The 16,832-nt window shown below is 38.8% G+C and overlaps 2 protein-coding genes across 3 annotated transcripts in view; one reads left to right on the forward strand and one right to left on the reverse strand.

Annotated features, from left to right (window-relative positions):
- The window catches only part of LOC115223158 (DNA-directed RNA polymerase II subunit RPB2), a 38,106-nt gene extending 30,297 nt beyond the window's left edge, over positions 1-7,809 (forward strand). The window contains exons 17-24 of the mRNA XM_029793585.2: positions 119-213; positions 603-724; positions 1,397-1,477; positions 2,706-2,843; positions 3,416-3,637; positions 5,419-5,579; positions 6,365-6,560; positions 7,655-7,809. Of these exons, the coding sequence (XP_029649445.1) occupies positions 119-213; positions 603-724; positions 1,397-1,477; positions 2,706-2,843; positions 3,416-3,637; positions 5,419-5,579; positions 6,365-6,560; positions 7,655-7,744 (1,105 nt within the window). The 3' untranslated portion in view covers positions 7,745-7,809. The remainder of the gene's footprint in view (positions 1-118; positions 214-602; positions 725-1,396; positions 1,478-2,705; positions 2,844-3,415; positions 3,638-5,418; positions 5,580-6,364; positions 6,561-7,654) is intronic.
- LOC115223209 (tetraspanin-5) overlaps positions 7,286-16,832 on the reverse strand; it is a 17,058-nt gene continuing 7,511 nt past the window's right edge. The window contains exons 4-8 of one of the 2 annotated variants that reach the window (XM_036512170.1): positions 16,321-16,458; positions 15,336-15,380; positions 13,089-13,202; positions 10,528-10,648; positions 7,286-7,740 (exon numbers count right to left, since the gene is read on the reverse strand). In XM_036512170.1, coding sequence (XP_036368063.1) covers positions 10,550-10,648; positions 13,089-13,202; positions 15,336-15,380; positions 16,321-16,458 — 396 coding nt within the window. In that variant the 3' untranslated portion in view covers positions 7,286-7,740; positions 10,528-10,549. Of the gene's footprint in view, positions 7,741-10,493; positions 10,649-13,088; positions 13,203-15,335; positions 15,381-16,320; positions 16,459-16,832 lie in introns of those variants that run through there. The other variant, XM_029793681.2, reaches the window with a different exon arrangement.

Raw genomic sequence — 16,832 nt, forward strand, 5'->3', positions numbered from 1 at the left:
TTTATATTTAGCCATTTCCACAGTAAATTCATTCTTTATCGAGTCTTGTTAGTAGTAATTGCACATTTCAGGACTAAATGCGTTTCGCTCGTCTGACAATTTCCTTCTCGTCCCACAGGTCATTTTTCTTCCGGTCTTACAAAGACCAAGAATCAAAGAAAGGAATGGACCAGGAAGAAATATTTGAGAAACCAACTCGAGAATTTGTTCAAGGTGAAACATCTTACGTTTACCGTTTCTTTGGTGTATGTCTTGTGTACCTTAACTAGAAAATTACTTTGTGCGTGTATGAGAGACCAATCGACTGTAACAATTTACCAATTCTAAGTTGTTTTGGAGATCGTGAGTTCAATCCCTAGTAGATCAATAGTTTTGGTTCTCTCTCAAAATTGCTGGATTTCTGCCAAAATTTTGAAACCATTATTATTATTGTTGTTGTTATTCATCTTTTCGGGGTCAGTGTCATCAACTTACACTCTCCCCGTAGAATTTCAGGCTTTGTACCAATAGTAGAAAGGATGATTGTTATTGTTGTTAATCCATGTAAAAAATTCTTGGTGTTCTTACCCTCACCTCAATCTGATTCACCGTTTCAATTTCAGGAATGCGTCATGCTATATACGACAAATTAGATGATGACGGCATCATAGCTCCTGGTACAAGAGTCTCAGGAGATGATGTACTGATTGGCAAAACACTGACTCTTCCACAGAATGAAAACGAGGTAAACATTTGACACCAGATCTCCCTTCACCACCACCCCAACACCCATTCTCCACAAAACCACAACCCCACACTGCTGGCCCACCGATATATGTCATTTGTGATCTCTACCACACCATTATCTCATCTTTGTCTTTGAAACCGGCTTCTTCATTCTCTTTGTGTCATCCCAATATTTCTCCCTGCAACACAAGTTTTCTAATAATCACAAACTGCTTTCCACTGGAATTCTTTTGATTCCCAATTCACCTCCTTCAGACCACTTTAATCCAGCCTCTTTACCCTTTTATCTCCTAGGCATCTCCAAGGATATGAAACTGCTAAAATTCTTCCTCCTCCTTTTCCTCTTCCTTATTAGTTTAAGCACCAATGAAATCTAGCAATTTACAAAAGTTCTTGCTCACTTATCGTCATAATAGTTCCACAACTGCTTAGACAAGTGATTCTCAACCATTTTTGTAACCTGTGGATCCCTTTGATTTCTGTTTCACTTGGGTGGACCCTCAGAGCGATTCTCTAGCTGCAGAATGAAACTGCCCCAAGACGTCTCACTGAACCTGTGCAAGTTTAGAGGAAAAATGGACATAGTAAAAACTGTGTGTGAATAGATGTGTAACTTTTGCCTTTTTTTTACTCCAAATGTGTAACATTTTGTTTCTACTCTTCATTGCAGCTTGATAGTACAGTTCGGAGATTTGCCAAAAGAGATGCCAGTGTGTTCATGAGAAGAAGTGAAACCGGTATCATTGACCAGGTAGGGTCCTTGCCTTTTGTTCTCTTATAATGGTGAATGGGTACCACTTTTATAATGTGTATTATCTTATTTATATGGTTTCTACTTGGATAGATAACAAATATATTTTATTCGTTGATAAACCCATCACTTATAACTTAATTATAAGTATTATCACTATACATAAATCTCAGCTCAAACTACAGAAATGCTGTAGTGGAATAAATAAATATATATAAGGCGAGCTGGCAGAAACGTTAGCGCGCCGGGCGAAATGCTTAGCGGTATTTCGTCTGTCGTTACGTTCTGAGTTCAAATTCCGCCGAGGTCAACTTTGCCTTTCATCCTTTCGGGGTCGATAAATAAAGTACCAGTTTCGCACTGGGGTCGATATAATCGACTCAATCCCTTCACCTGTCCTTGTTTGTCTCCTCTGTGTTTAGCCCCTTCTGAGCAGTAAAGAAATATATATATATATGTCCACTGCTAACACCACCCTGGATCCCCAAAGTACCCCGATCCCCAAAGTACCCCGGACCTCGTTGCCCCCGTGCCGCTGACACGTTAAAATGCTCGAACCGATCGTGACGATGCCGGACCCTCCGGCCCCTGTGCAGGTGGCACGTAAAAAGCACCCAATCCACTCACGGAGTGGTTGGCGTTAGGAAGGGCATCCAGCCGTAGAAACTCTGCCAGATTCAGACTGGAGCCTGGAGCGGCCCCTGGCTTCCCAGACCCGGTCGAACCGTCCAACCCGTGCTAGCGCGGAAAGCGGACGTTAAACGATGATGATGATGATGATGATATATATATATGGGCATGGCTGTGTGGTTAGGGAGCTTGCTTCCTAGCTACATGGTTTCGGGTTCAGTCCCACTGCGTGGCACTTTGGGTAGGTGTCTTCCGCTATAGCCCCGAGCAGACCGAAGCTTTGTGATGGAATTCGGTTGGCGGAAGTTACTGCCGTGTGTGTATATGTGCGTGTAGGTGCTCAGTGCCTCTCCAAAAGAGAGAGAGGGATATATATATCAAGACGCTCAACGGACGTGTTGAATGTGCAGGTCAGGTGATCACATAGAGGTTCGATGTTAGATTGAGCCTTCTAAGAGTTGTTATGGTAACACATGCAACCTATTGACCGAACACATAAAGTCCCTATAGCAGGCTATATGTGTTAACAGAAATCTTTGTTATTGTCATGAAGTTGTAGCTTAATTAATTAATTTAATCGGTTAATGTCTTTTATTAGGTCATGGTGACAATCAACCAGGAAGGTTTCAAGTTTTGTAAGATCCGAGTACGGACTGTGAAAACCCCCCAGATTGGTGATAAATTTGCCAGTCGTCACGGACAGAAAGGTACCTGTGGTATCACTTACAGACAGGAGGTGAGAGATTTTCTGAGTTTCAATGTTCTTTTACTCTATTCTATTTATTTTTTTTTGTTTTTTGCCCCGGGACAGCTGTAAATTGATCGGGCATGAATGAGGTCAAAGATTTTGCATCCTCCCCCCCCCTTTTTTTTTTTTTTTTTTTCTGGGTGGGGGTATCTTTGACTATATGTTCAGTGAAGGCGGTGAGCTGGCAGAAACGTTAGCACGTCGGGCGAAATGCGTAGCCGTATTTCGTCTGCCGTTACGTTCTGAGTTCAAATTCCACCAAGGCCGACTTTGCTTTTCATCCTTTCGGGGTCAATAAATAAAGTACCAGTTACGCACTGGGGTCAATGTAATCGACTTAATCCGTTTGTCTGTCCTTGTTTGCTCCCTTGTGGGTGGTAAAGAAATAAATTAAGTACTAGTTACATACTGGGGTCGATATAATTGACTTAATCCCTTTGTCTGTCTTTGTTTGTCCCCTCTATATTTAACCCCTTGTGGGCAATAAAGAAATATATATGTTCAGTGAAGAAAACAAAAATAGAAATATTTTAATGTTTCCATTTTTTGTAATCTTGTAGGACATGCCATTTACCTGCGAAGGGATATCACCTGATTTGATTGTTAACCCTCACGCCATTCCATCTCGAATGACAATTGGCCATTTAATTGAGTGTCTTCAAGGTAAAGTAGCTGCCAACAAAGGAGAGATTGGTGATGCTTCCCCATTCAACGATGCTGTCAATGTACAGAAAGTGTCCAACCTGCTCCAACAGTATGGTTACCATCTGAGAGGCAACGAGGTCAGTAAAATCTTTCATTTTCCTAATTCTTCCAACATTCACACTGAGCACTGCATCTAGCGTGTCCTGTTTGATCTTGTAGTATTCGCATAAGTGGTACTCTGGTAGTGCCGGTGGCACGTAAAAAGCACCATTCGAACGTGGCCGATGCCAGCGCCTACTTGACTGGCTTCTGTGCCGGTGGCACGTAAAAAGCACCATTCGAACGTGGCTGATGCCAGCGCCTCCGTGACTGGCTTCTGTGCCGGTGGCATGTAAAAAGCACCATTCGAACGTGGCCAATGCCTGGTGCAATCTTCTGGCTTGCCAACTCCTGTCAAACAGTCTGACCCCAAGCCAACATAGAAAACGGATGTTAAATATTAATAATGATCATGATGATTGATTGATTAATTGAACTGCATATCAGGAGTATTAAACTTTTTGGGAAGAGGAAAAATATTTTTACACTATTTACATCTACACTATGTTTTAAAAAGATATATCTTCGATTGTCACCAAATGTCTTATTCTTAGATGCGTCCTTACTCCCAGACTGTATTCGAACCAGATCCTGGAATAAGAGATTTGTGTTTCAGCTCATTCGATCGGTTTGTCATCTCTCTTTTACTCTTTTACTTGTTTCAGTCATTTGACTGCGGCCATGCTGGAGCACCGCCTTTGATCGAGCAACTCGACCCCGGGACTTATTCTTTTTTTGTAAGCCCAGTACTTATTCTATCGGTCTCTTTTGCCGAACCGCTAAGTAACGGGGACATAAACAAACCAGCATCAGTTGTCAAGCAATGCTAGGGAGTCATACACAGACACACAAACACACACACACACACATATATACGACAGGCTTCTTTCAGTTTCCGTCTACCAAATCCACTCACAAGACACTTACCCAAGGTGCCAAGCAGTGGGACTAAACCCGGAACCATGTGGTTGGTAAACAAGCTACTTACCACACAGCCACTCCTGTCAGTGTAAATATTATGTATAAAAGCATTTTTCCCTTTAGAATTTCCATTACTCTGTCGAGTATTGGGCTAATTGATTCACATCGTTTCGAATTAATTACGCAGGCGTGGCTTTGTGGTAAGTAGCTTGCTTACCAACCATATGGTTCCAGGTTCAGTCCCACTGCGTGGCATCTTGGGCAAATGTTTTCTGCCATAGCCTCGGGCTGACCAAAGCCTTGAGAGTGGATTTGGTAGATGGAAACTGAAAGAAGCCCGTTGTATATATATATAATATATGTGTGTGTCCGTGTTTGTACACCCATCGTTGCTTGACAACCGATTGCTAGCATGTTCATGTCCCTATCACTTAGCAGTTCAAAAAAGGAGAACGATAGAATAAGTGCTAGGTTTACAAAGAATAAGTCCTGGGGTCAACTAAAGGTGGTGCTCCAGCATGGCTGCAGTCAAATGACTGAAACAAATAAAAGGAAAAAAAAAAAGAATTATCTCCTAGTTTCAAAATTTCAATGATGGGAATTAGTATGATATTGCAGGATAGGTGTGAGAGGTCAGATCCGGCAGGTCTGAATGTAAAACAATATTTAGGCTTGATGTGGCCAGTTCAGATGCTAAAGGGTTTGAGATGAACTTGTTGAAAAAATAATTTTATTAATTAAATATTATTAATAATATTTATTCAATATTATTTTATCAAAATATATTTTTAGTTTCTGTATTATTGAACATAATTTAAAATTTCCTACAAAGATGAAATGTTATTCAATTTTTATATTGTTTATTCTGTTTTATTTTATTGTTTTTTTTTAATGATAGATTTTGTATAATGGACACACTGGAAGGAAGTTGAATGCCCAGATTTTCTTGGGACCCACCTACTACCAGCGCTTAAAACATATGGTGGACGACAAAATTCATTCTCGGGCCCGTGGTCCTTTACAGATTATGAACAGGCAACCTATGGAAGGAAGATCTCGGTGTGTAACCAAAGTTCATTTCAGATTTGTTGGCATGGATTTTGAGAAACCCCTTTTTAATGTGACCAGTTGCACTTACATGTCAACCCTACCATGACCACCTCTTAAAACTACTTCTTTCATAAAACCATCTTCTACTCTTCGTGCTTGACACAGTCAAACGCCTTCACATAGTCAATAGAGCAGACGTACAAGTCTTTTTGTTTCTCTATACACTTTTCCACCAACGTCCTCAAGCACAGAATTGCATTTCTCGTCCCCTTTCCTGTTTGATTACCAAACTATTCATCTGATAGGTTTCCCCTAAAAGTACCTTTCACTCAATTCAACTCCACTCTCAAAATAGTCTTTGTCACATGACTCATTAGGCTTATTGTTCTGTGATTGTTGGCACAACAATACCAAACGATAAGAAAATTTTGTAATGATTTTCAAAACAGTTTTTTTTTTAAATATTCCTCAAATTTTGGTAGCAGAGTAGGGGAAGTGAGGTGGGGTGGATGATTTTATTGATTAACCCTTTAGCATTCAGATTACTCTGTCAAATGTAAAGCCTGTTTAATTACATTGTTTTAAATTAATTGTACAACATCTTGTAACTCTGGGATTTTGATGATGTCCCTGTTTATTTTTAGAATGACTTTGTAGGGTAGGTGTGAGAGGTCAGAGCTGGCTGGTTTGAGAATAAAACAGGAAGACAATTTTGGCCTGGTATGGCCAGTTTAAACACTTAGGGGTTAATCTCTGTGCAAAATACCATTTTTATTTCTTGATTCTGATTTCAGTGATGGAGGTTTGCGTTTTGGTGAGATGGAGCGTGATTGTCAAATCGCTCACGGTGCTGCTCAATTTCTACGAGAGAGACTCTTTGAAGTATCCGACCCATACCGAGTGCATGTCTGCAACCTGTGTGGTTTAGTGTGCATAGCGAATCTGAGGAACCAAACATTTGAGTGTCGTGGCTGCAAGAATAAAACACAGGTAAGAACGAAGAATACTGGGATATCTGCAGCTTTCTGTTTTCTGTCTCACATGCACTTGTAGACTTCCATCAGGTGGATGGAAGAACCGGTTGAGCATCAGATGAAATAACTCTTGGCATTTGTGTATGTTCTTAATTTAATCTTGCCCAAACCATCTAAGTGTTTCGTCCTTCAATATTTGATTAAATAAGCAATATTTTGCTGGAATATGTACTGATGTCTGACCCAATTCAGTTATTTTCCTTAGCTTTTTGATTTTCAATCATCATCATTATCATCGTTTAGCGTCCGCTTTCCATGCTAGCATGGGTTGGACAGTTCGACCAAGGTCTGGGAAGCCAGAAGTCTACACCAGGCCCCAGTCTGATCTGGTAGTGTTTCTACAGCTGGATGCCCTTCCTAACACCAACCACTCCGTGAGTGTAGTGGGTGCTTTTTACGTGCCACCAGCACAGGTGCCAGGCAAGGCTGGCAATGGCCACGATCGGTTGGTGCTTTTTATGTGCCACCGACATGGAAACCAGTCAAGGCGGTGCTGGCATTGGCGATGTTCGGATGGTGCTTTTTACGGGCCAATTGTACAAATTATTATTATCCAAATTGCTAACATTTTCCCATCATAATCTATTTAAACTCAAGAGGACTGTGCTGCTGATGAGGTTTAATAAGTTCACATCTCCCTCTTACCTGCCACTTACAAACATCAAGATTTCCTCCCTTTGACAACCTGTAAATTTCATTTAATGAAATTTTCAATTTCTAAATATTTATCTTCTTTGACAGACAATAACTACTGTTACTTCTAGGTTTTTGTTTTCTTTCTCCAACTTAAAAAAGGAAATTCCAGTTCAGAATTATTGATGCATCCCATTCAACCTAGCATACTGCACAATGGGATTGAACTTAAACCCACTTAATTGACAGCAAACTCCTCAACATGTAACCATGCTTGTCCCTCGTGATCAAATACATTTTCTCTGTGCTTGTTCTTTTGTTTAAAGTCAATAAAATCAATAGAAAATTAGAATTCATTTAAATGTTTGTTTTAGGTTTTTTTTTAATGGTTTTTTTTTCTTTTTTAATATTCTTCAGATTTCGCAGATGAGGATGCCGTATGCCTGCAAATTGTTGTTCCAAGAGTTAATGTCTATGAGTATTGCTCCAAGAATGATGGTGTCCTAAATAAAGTCAAAAATGGCACCAGTTCCACCTCCAAGTTACGACTAATTTTTCCGAAATGTTGGAAAGAAAACAAAAGAATAATTGTGAATTGTATGTTTTTTTTTTATTATTTTTCAACAAATAAAATATTTTTAACAAAATTAATTTGTTTTTCAATTTTATGACAGGGAGCTCAATAAAAGTGAGCAACTGTGATTTTACAGGGTTAGTAGTTTGTTAGTATTGTGTTCAATACCCCTGTAATCAAACTTTGCATCACCAGCTCTCTTCATTTTACATATGGAGAACAAACAGCCTACCAAATCCTCTGCAACAGACTTAAAAATCTTCATGTCTGATGCCAAATTGCATGACTGCTACCATTATCATTGACACAAAAGTCTGGGGGTGCTACAGTGAAAATAAACTGATTTGTGTTCTGTAGAAGAGACAAAATGTGGCAGGCAACAAACTGCAGACGGGCAAGGAACACAGGTGTATATTTGGGATGAGTATATTACTGATAGATAAATAGATAGGCGCAGGAGTGGCTGTGTGGTAAGTAGCTTGCTAACCAACCACATGGTTCCGGGTTCAGTCCCACTGCGTGGCATCTTGGGCAAATGTCTTCTGCTATAGCCTCGGGCCGACCAAAGCCTTGTGAGTGGATTTGGTAGACAGGAAACTGAAAAAAGCCTGTTGTATATATGTTTATGTATGTTTGTGTGTTTGTCCATCTAGCATTGTTTGACAACCGATGCTGGTGTGTTTACGTCCCTGTCACTTAGCGGTTCGGCAAAAGAGACCGATAGAATAAGTGCTGGGCTTACAAAAGAATAAGTCCCGGGGTCGATTTGCTTGACTAAAGGCGGTGCTCCAGCATGGCCGCAGTCAAATGACTGAAACAGGTAAAAGAGTAAAGAGAGCTAATCCAGGTGATCAGAGTAAATGACAATAACTGGGTTTGTATGCATCAGAGACAATCCCACAGCAATAATAATGGGTTTTTTGTTCCTGCATCGCATTCAACATAGATCAACGCCAGAACTGCTTATAATTCTATAGGCTCAGGAAGTCACTTATTCAAATCTAGGATTAGGAAGTCACTGGTTCAGATCTAGGCTCAGGAAGTCACTGGTTCAGATCTAGGCTCAGGAAGTCACTGATTCAAATCCAGGATTAGGAAGTCACTGGTTCAGATCTAGGCTCAGGAAGTCACTGGCAAAAAGCTAGCTCAGGAAGTCACTGGTTTAAAATGAACTTGGTGAAAAAAAATTAGAATTTTGTTAACAACACATCTCAAATACCTATTCGATATTTTTTTATCAAAATATATTTTTAGTTTCTGTATTATTGAATATAATTTACATATGGAGAACAGCCCACCAAATCCTGCAAAAGACTGAAAAATCTTCATGTCAGATGCTAAGTTGTACGGCTGCTATTATTATCATTGACGCAATGAAAAGATATCAAACAGAATATTCTGTTGTGTCTTGGGTGAGTCATTTCCTTTTTGTGTGCCTTATAATGTAACACACTCACCGGTAAAATTTCCACTTATTTCTTATTTTTATTTCCCTAAAATTTTCGTTGCGTCTTGCAACCTTTTCAAGACACAACAGAATATGCTTCAACACACGAACTGACATAAAGAATCTTGCAAACCAAATGCAAAAACGAAACAGAATATTGTTAGTAAACAGATTCTGGAATTTAAACTCTTGAAATGTCATGGTTACGTTGTGTGTTATTCTGATAACATTTCCTTATAGGATTTCTTTATGAACTCCTATCCATCTTGCCATTGATGTGGTTTGATTTTTGGGGATTAAATATAGTATATACATTTTTTAAATAGTTTGTGTTTATACATTGATTAGTAGTAAATAGCATGCAGCATTGTCTGATATATAAATGTTTTTAATCACTGTTTTTTTAAGCCAAAACAAAGCAGTTTGTAAAAATCCTAAAAGTTGATGGTTTTACCTGGAGTCTCTCATCATTTAATATCCACTTTCCCTACTGGCATGGGTTGGATGGACAGGAACTGGCCAGGCAGAAGACTGCACCAACCTCTGCTCTCTGCTTTGGCATGGTTTCTCTGTTTGGATGCCATTCTTAACCCTTTCATTACCAACCTGCTTGAAACCGGCTCTTGCTTTGAGTACAAATGTCTTGTTTTCATAAGTTTTGAATTAAAATCTTCCACCAAACCTTAGTCACAATTTATGTTCCTAACACTAGCTGAATGATAACTAAGTTATTTTACTAAATTCTTTATCATTTAAAATTAATTGAAAGAAACACAGAGCATCTCAAAATAAATACAGTAACGAAAGGGTTAAGAAGAAAAATAATCAGCAGAAATAATAGCCTAAATTTCCTTCAATCTGCACCCTTCCAACTGCTTCTAATGTGCATCAGCCCAAATGTAGAGGTGTGTTTAACCCTTTCGATACCAACCCGGCTGAAACCACCGCTGGCTCTGTAGTACAAATGATTTGTTTTTATAAGTTTTGAAGTTTTGAATCTTCCACCAAACCTTAGTCACAATTTATGTTCCTAACACTAGCTGATTGATAACTAAGTTATTTTACTAAATTCTTTGTTATATTTAACGTAATTGAAAGAAACACAGAACGTCTCAAAATAAATATGGTAAGGAAAGGGTTAATGCCAATCGCTTTGCAGAGTGTACTGGGTGCTTTTTACATGACACCAGCACAAGTGCTTACCAAGTAAAACTATCAACCTTACATTGTTTTGGCTTTAAAACAAAATAACAAAAAACATGTATATACATTCAAATTTTCAGAGGTCCATTCAGCAGCTGGTTATGCTGCCAGTGTCGGAGTCTTCCCATTTAGCGAGTTGCTTTGTTATTTGATTCATCAAAGTGGTTGCTAACACCAACAACACAATCTAAAAACAAATGAAACAAAGAATAATGATTTGGTTACAGAAAACTTAACTTCAAATAGTTACTGGTTCAGATCTAGGCTCAGGAAGTCACTGGTTCAAATTTAGGCTGAAGAACTCACTGGTTCAAATCTAGGCTCAGGAAGTCACTGGTTCAAAGCTATGCTCAGGAAGTCACTGGTTCAAATTTAGACTGAAGAACTCACTGGTTCAAATCTAGGTTCAGGAAGTCACTGATTCAAATCCAGGATTAGGGAGTCACTGGTTCAGATCTAGGCTCAGGAAGTCACTGGCAAAAAGCTAGCTCAGGAAGTCACTGGTTCAAATCTAGGCTCAATAAGTCACTGGTTCAAATCTAGGCTGAAGAAGCCCTAGTTTAAATCTAGGCTGAAGAAGTCACTGGTTCAAATCTTGGCTCAGGAAGTCACTGGTTGAAATCTAGGCCCAAAAAGTCAGTGGTTCAAATATAGGTTGAGGGAATCACAGGTTCATATCTAGGCTCATGAAATCACTTGCTACATATCTGCATCATTGTAGAAATTCAGCCTTTTTATTTTAAACTAGCAGTATCGCCTGGCGTTGCTCGGGTTTGTAAGGGAAATAACTATATAAGCATTTTTAGAGAGTTATTTCCCTTATATAAACCGAGCAAAAAATGCATTAAAAAACCGAAAATATGATGGTAATTTTTTTTTAAATCGTAGACTCATCGTAGACACACGCTAATACCCAGAAGGGCTCGATATGAATCACGACTATAAGATACCCGCTTTTGGTTAAACTGCACCACAAAATGTGGGAGTAGTTAGGAATCTAAATCGGAGGAGACAGACACTCACACAACTTCACTTTTATATATAAAGATTTCTCATAAAATTTTTAGAAAGGGAAGGAGAGTTAACCCACAATTCTTTTGTAATGATTTAAAAAATATATTTCTTTACTACCCAAAGGGGCTAAACACAGAGAGACAAACAAGGACAGGCAAAGGGATTAAGTCGATTACATCGACCCCAGTGCGTAACTGGTACTTAATTTATTGACACCAAAAAGATGAAACGCAAAGTCGACCTCGGCGGAATTGAAACCGGAACGTAACGACAGACGAAATACGGCTTCGCGTTTCTGCCAGCTCGCCGCCGTAATGATTTAAAATATAGGTGCTGGTATGGTTGTGAGGCTGCCAAGTATCTGCAAGATAAAACCCCTCAACTGAGTGGGGTACAGAATGGAGGAATGGGATTCTATGATAGAGAGAGAGAGGAGCAGGTGTCTTGCTGAAGAGGTGAAAACATGGCTTGCCCACCTAGAAAGTTACATATATATATAGACCCCTTTTGGTCACAAGTGACCGTGGGATTGCACCCAGAAAGTTCCCCCCCAAGACACATGTCCAAACGAGGTTGTTTGTGGGAGACCAGCAGTCACCCATGCATACCAGTCTCCCCTCTCCAAGCCACCAATGTTATCCAAAGGAAAGGCAAAAGGTGATACAGCTTGGCACCAGTGATGATGTTGCAACTCGTTTCTACAGTCGAGTGAACTGGAGCAACGTGAAATAAAGTGTCTTGCTCAAGAACACAACACACAGCCTTGTCTGGAAATCGAACTCTCTACCTCATAATTGTGATCCCAGTGCTCTAACCACTAAGCCATGTGCCTTTACACACACACACACACACACACACACACACACACACACACACACATATATATATATATATGGGTGTCTCCATGTTACTCTTTTACTCTTTACTCTTTTACTTGTTTCAGTCATTTGACTGCGGCCATGCTGGAGCACCGCCTTTAGTCGAGCAAATCGACCCCAGGACTTATTCTTTGTAAGCCCAGTACTTATTCTATCGGTCTCTTTTGCCGAACCACTAAGTGACGGGGACGTAAACACACCACCATCAGTTGTCAAGCAATGCTAGGGGGACAAGCACAGACACACAAACACACACACACATACATATATATACATATATACGACAGGCTTCTTTCAGTGTCCGTCTACCAAATCCACTCACAAGGCATTGGTCGGCCCAGGGCTATAGCAGAAGACACTTGCCCAAGATGCCACGCAGTGGGACTGAACCCGGAACCATGTGGTTGGTTAGCAAGCTACTTACCACACAGCCACTCCTGCGCCTATGTTGATGATGATTTCTGATTATAAATTTTAAGTTATGAGTTAATTTGCAGGTAACCTAGCCTTCTTAATTTAACCCCAGGAGGTGTGTCCAGAAAATAATATATCTCAGCTACAAGACCATAAGCTGAATAACCCATTGATGGATCCTTCTGATGATGAAAATTTGAGTAATTGATTTAATCATTTAACAACAGATCACCAAAGGAATGAAAGAACAGTCTGGAGAGCAATTGAACTTTTGTGTGAATAAGTCATCCTCATTTAAGTAAGGTTTATAAAAAGACTTACCTCTGGAAGAATAATACCAAACATGATGCCAATTATGTTTACTCCATTTATTTCTACCCATTCGTGGAATCCTTGTAAACAGCCTCGTATGTAGATGTTGTCTTGGACATCAATCTAAAAACAGAAAAGAAAATACATGCAATTCATGTCTCTTCACTGATCTATGATGCTATTCCGTGCACAACATTCCACATAGACAGGGACCAGGAATTAGGAGAGGATTGTTCTAAATTTGAAGGGAATTGGACCAATTGGTTTCAAACTTTGAAACAGAGCCAACAGTTTTTGAGGGGAAGGGCAAGTCAATTATATCGATCACATAACCAGGCTGGTGCTTGTTTTATCAATTCTGAAAAGACAAACCCAAAGTCAACCACAGCTGAATTTTAGCTCAAAATGCAGCAAAGATGGATGAAATGCCATGAAGCATTTCATCTGCCAGATTCCTTATGGTTCTGCCAGCTCAATTCCATTGCAAACTATATTGATAATGGAATTCATTTCATCAGCCACAGGGTGATGATTGGGAAATGCCAAAACTTGACTTTTATGGGATTTGAAACCTGAATAAGAGAATGAATCTGTGAAGAACTTCAAGAGAGGAGATGATCACAGAGAGCCATGTTGTTTATTTTATTCTAATACTTATTTGCTTCTTTCATTATATATATATGTGTGTGTGTGTGTGTGTGTGTGTTCCTGTTCTCCTCATAACTTTATTTACCAGTTTAGAGATCTCATCTTCTCTTGCTACACTAGTCTCATTTTATCTCCTGCTCATGTTCGTCTATTATGTCTGCTCATTTATATCTCAGCAGCTTTCATTGCTGACTCTGCCAAATTGAACAATATTATTGCAGGTGTCAAAATTGTGATGATATTTGATCCACTACCGATGAGAGGTTAAACATCTCCACATCCCTTGCGTATTTTGTTGTTTTCCTCTATGTTCCTGTAACATTCTCTTGTGACATTTATTGATTATTATATATTTTGTATTAAAAATATTGCACATTAAAAAAGTTACGTATCAATACAATAAGAGCTTATTAAAAAAAAATTATTTATTTCAGTTTTAAATCAACAGAAGTAGACAATGTCAGGGTGAGTTAAATGGCAGCCCTAGTAGTGATGCACCTCTGGGAAATGAACTCAATACACTCCATACAGTGATTGGCATTAGGAAGGGCATCCAGCCATAACAATCATGTCTAAGAAAACATTAGAGCTTGCTGTAGTTCTCCAGCTTATTAGATCTTGTAAAACTGTCCAACCATGCCAGCAGGGAAGACTGGTATTCAAGGGTGTCAATGATATTCACAAGGAAAAGGTTGATAGAAACTTCAAAGTTTCCAGACCGTGGCTCACCCTGAAGACAGCAAAGAAACTCTTGACTTTTTCCTGATCGACAATTTATAAATGGAGGCTCAAGTGGAAAGTATTGAATCATACTTCAATCCTTCAACTTAATATTTACATTTTTATGTAAATAAAACATTTATGTATGTGTGTGTGTGTGTGTGTGTGTGTATATATATATATATATATATATAATATATATATATATATATACATCTATTGAAAGATATAGATAAGGAAATAGTTTTATTCTCAAACACAGGATAATGCCAATAATATATGTATGTGTGTGTGTGTGTATATGAATTTATATATATATATATTATATTAAATTAGAGATAAAACCACTATTAGGCAAATCAAACAATGTTTGATTTGCCTAATAGTGGTTTTATCTCTAATTTAATATAATATAATATTTTACAATAAAATTGGATTCAATCCTAAATCTGATTTTTCCCTGTAAGTTTGGATTTATTCCCTAATATTTTATTATTAATTATATATATATATATATATATATGAACTTTAGCCAGGGCCACTGACTGGCTCCCATGCCAGTGGTACGTAAAAAGCACCATTTGAGCATGGCCATTGCCAGTACTACCTGACTGGCCCTCGTGCCAGTGGCATGTAAAAGAACCTACTACACTCTCAGAGTGGTTGGCGTTAGGATGGGCATCCAGCTGTAGAAACCAAACCAAAATCAAACTGGAACCTGGTACAGATTTCTGGCTTACCAGTTCCAATCAAATCGTCTAATCCATGCCAGTATGGAAGACAGATGCTAAATGACAATGAAGATGATGATGATGATGATGATGGTAATAATTGTGATGGTGATGATGATGATGATGATGATTATAAGAGAGAAAACCAAATACTTACAGGTCTTTTTCTCAGAACATCATCCACGCAAGAAGCATTGTTTAACTTTTAATTTCACCAGAATACAAACATGGAATAAAAAAAAAAGAAAAGGAAAGAATCAGATGAGTTTATCACATTTTTATGTCAAATCTTGTATTCTATTGACCAAGGATTCCCAAATATATTTTGTTGTAGAACTCTTTTCCCAAAATTAGAGAAACCCTGCCACCATTTAACCCTTTTCACACTAAACTTTCCAAGAACATTCCTGGTGCTATGTTAAAAATTTTCTGTTATTTTAAGTATTTTAAATTATAAATTTCTACCAAAATTTCATGTTAATTTGTTCCAAATATCAGCTAAATAACCACAAAGTTATCTTACTGAATTCTTTTACTCTTTTACTCTTTTACATGTTTCAGTCATTTGACTGCGGCCATGCTGGGGCACCGCCTTTAGTCGAGCAAATCGACCCCGGGACTTATTCTTTGTAAGCCCAGTACTTATTCTATCGGTCTCTTTTGCCGAACCGCTAAGTGACGGGGACGTAAACACACCAGCATCGGTTGTCAAGCAATGCAAGGGGTACAAACACAGACACACAAACACATACACATACATACATACATATACATATATATATGCATATATACGACAGGCTTCTTTCAGTTTCCGTCTACCAAATCCGCTCACAAGGCATTGGTCGGCCCGGGGCTATAGTAGAAGACACTTGCCCAAGATGCCACGCAGTGGGACTGAACCCGGAACCATGTGGTTGGTTAGCAAGCTACTTACCACACAGCCGCTCCTGCGTCTATTCTTCATTATTTTCATAATTAATTGAAACAGTTGGGTACTGCCTCCTTCCTTAGCTTGTGTGTGTGTGTGTGTGTGTGTGTGTTTGTGTGTGCATCTGTGGAAAAATAAGTAATACATAAAATAGATTCATTTTTTTTTCATCAATTCCAACCAATTCCAAGAAACATTTTTTTATTGTACAAACCTTGGGGTGACGGCAGCAAGACTTTGGTACGGTGCAAGCCAAGTTATTCCAAGATTTGGAATTATCACATCGGAACTGTTCTGTTGTCCTCCAATCCATGTATCCGTCGTCATTGTCCGATAATCCGCAGCAGTGAAACTGATTAAGTAAAGAATGGATCACAAACAGTTATGGGTAAATAGAAGGTATGTCTAACATTGCTTGATAATGTTGTGAATAAACCGACATTTTAGATGAGTTCAAATATTTTTGGAACACATTTCACCTGTACAAAGACTATATTTAATGCTGGTTTGTCATGGACAACCTTTCTAGCTTTTAGGCAATAGGTGTTGAAAATCATCAAAAGTCACTTAACCCTTTAGCATTCAAACCAGCCATATACAACCAAAATATTGAAACTGACCAGATCCAGCCTCTCACACTTATCCTACAATGTCATTCTAAAACTAAAAAATCACATCACTGAAATCTCTAAACTACAAGATAATGCAGGATTAATTCAAACCATT

This window comes from Octopus sinensis, linkage group LG22, assembly GCF_006345805.1.
Source record: "Octopus sinensis linkage group LG22, ASM634580v1, whole genome shotgun sequence".
In the NCBI taxonomy this organism is placed as follows: domain Eukaryota; kingdom Metazoa; phylum Mollusca; class Cephalopoda; order Octopoda; family Octopodidae; genus Octopus; species Octopus sinensis.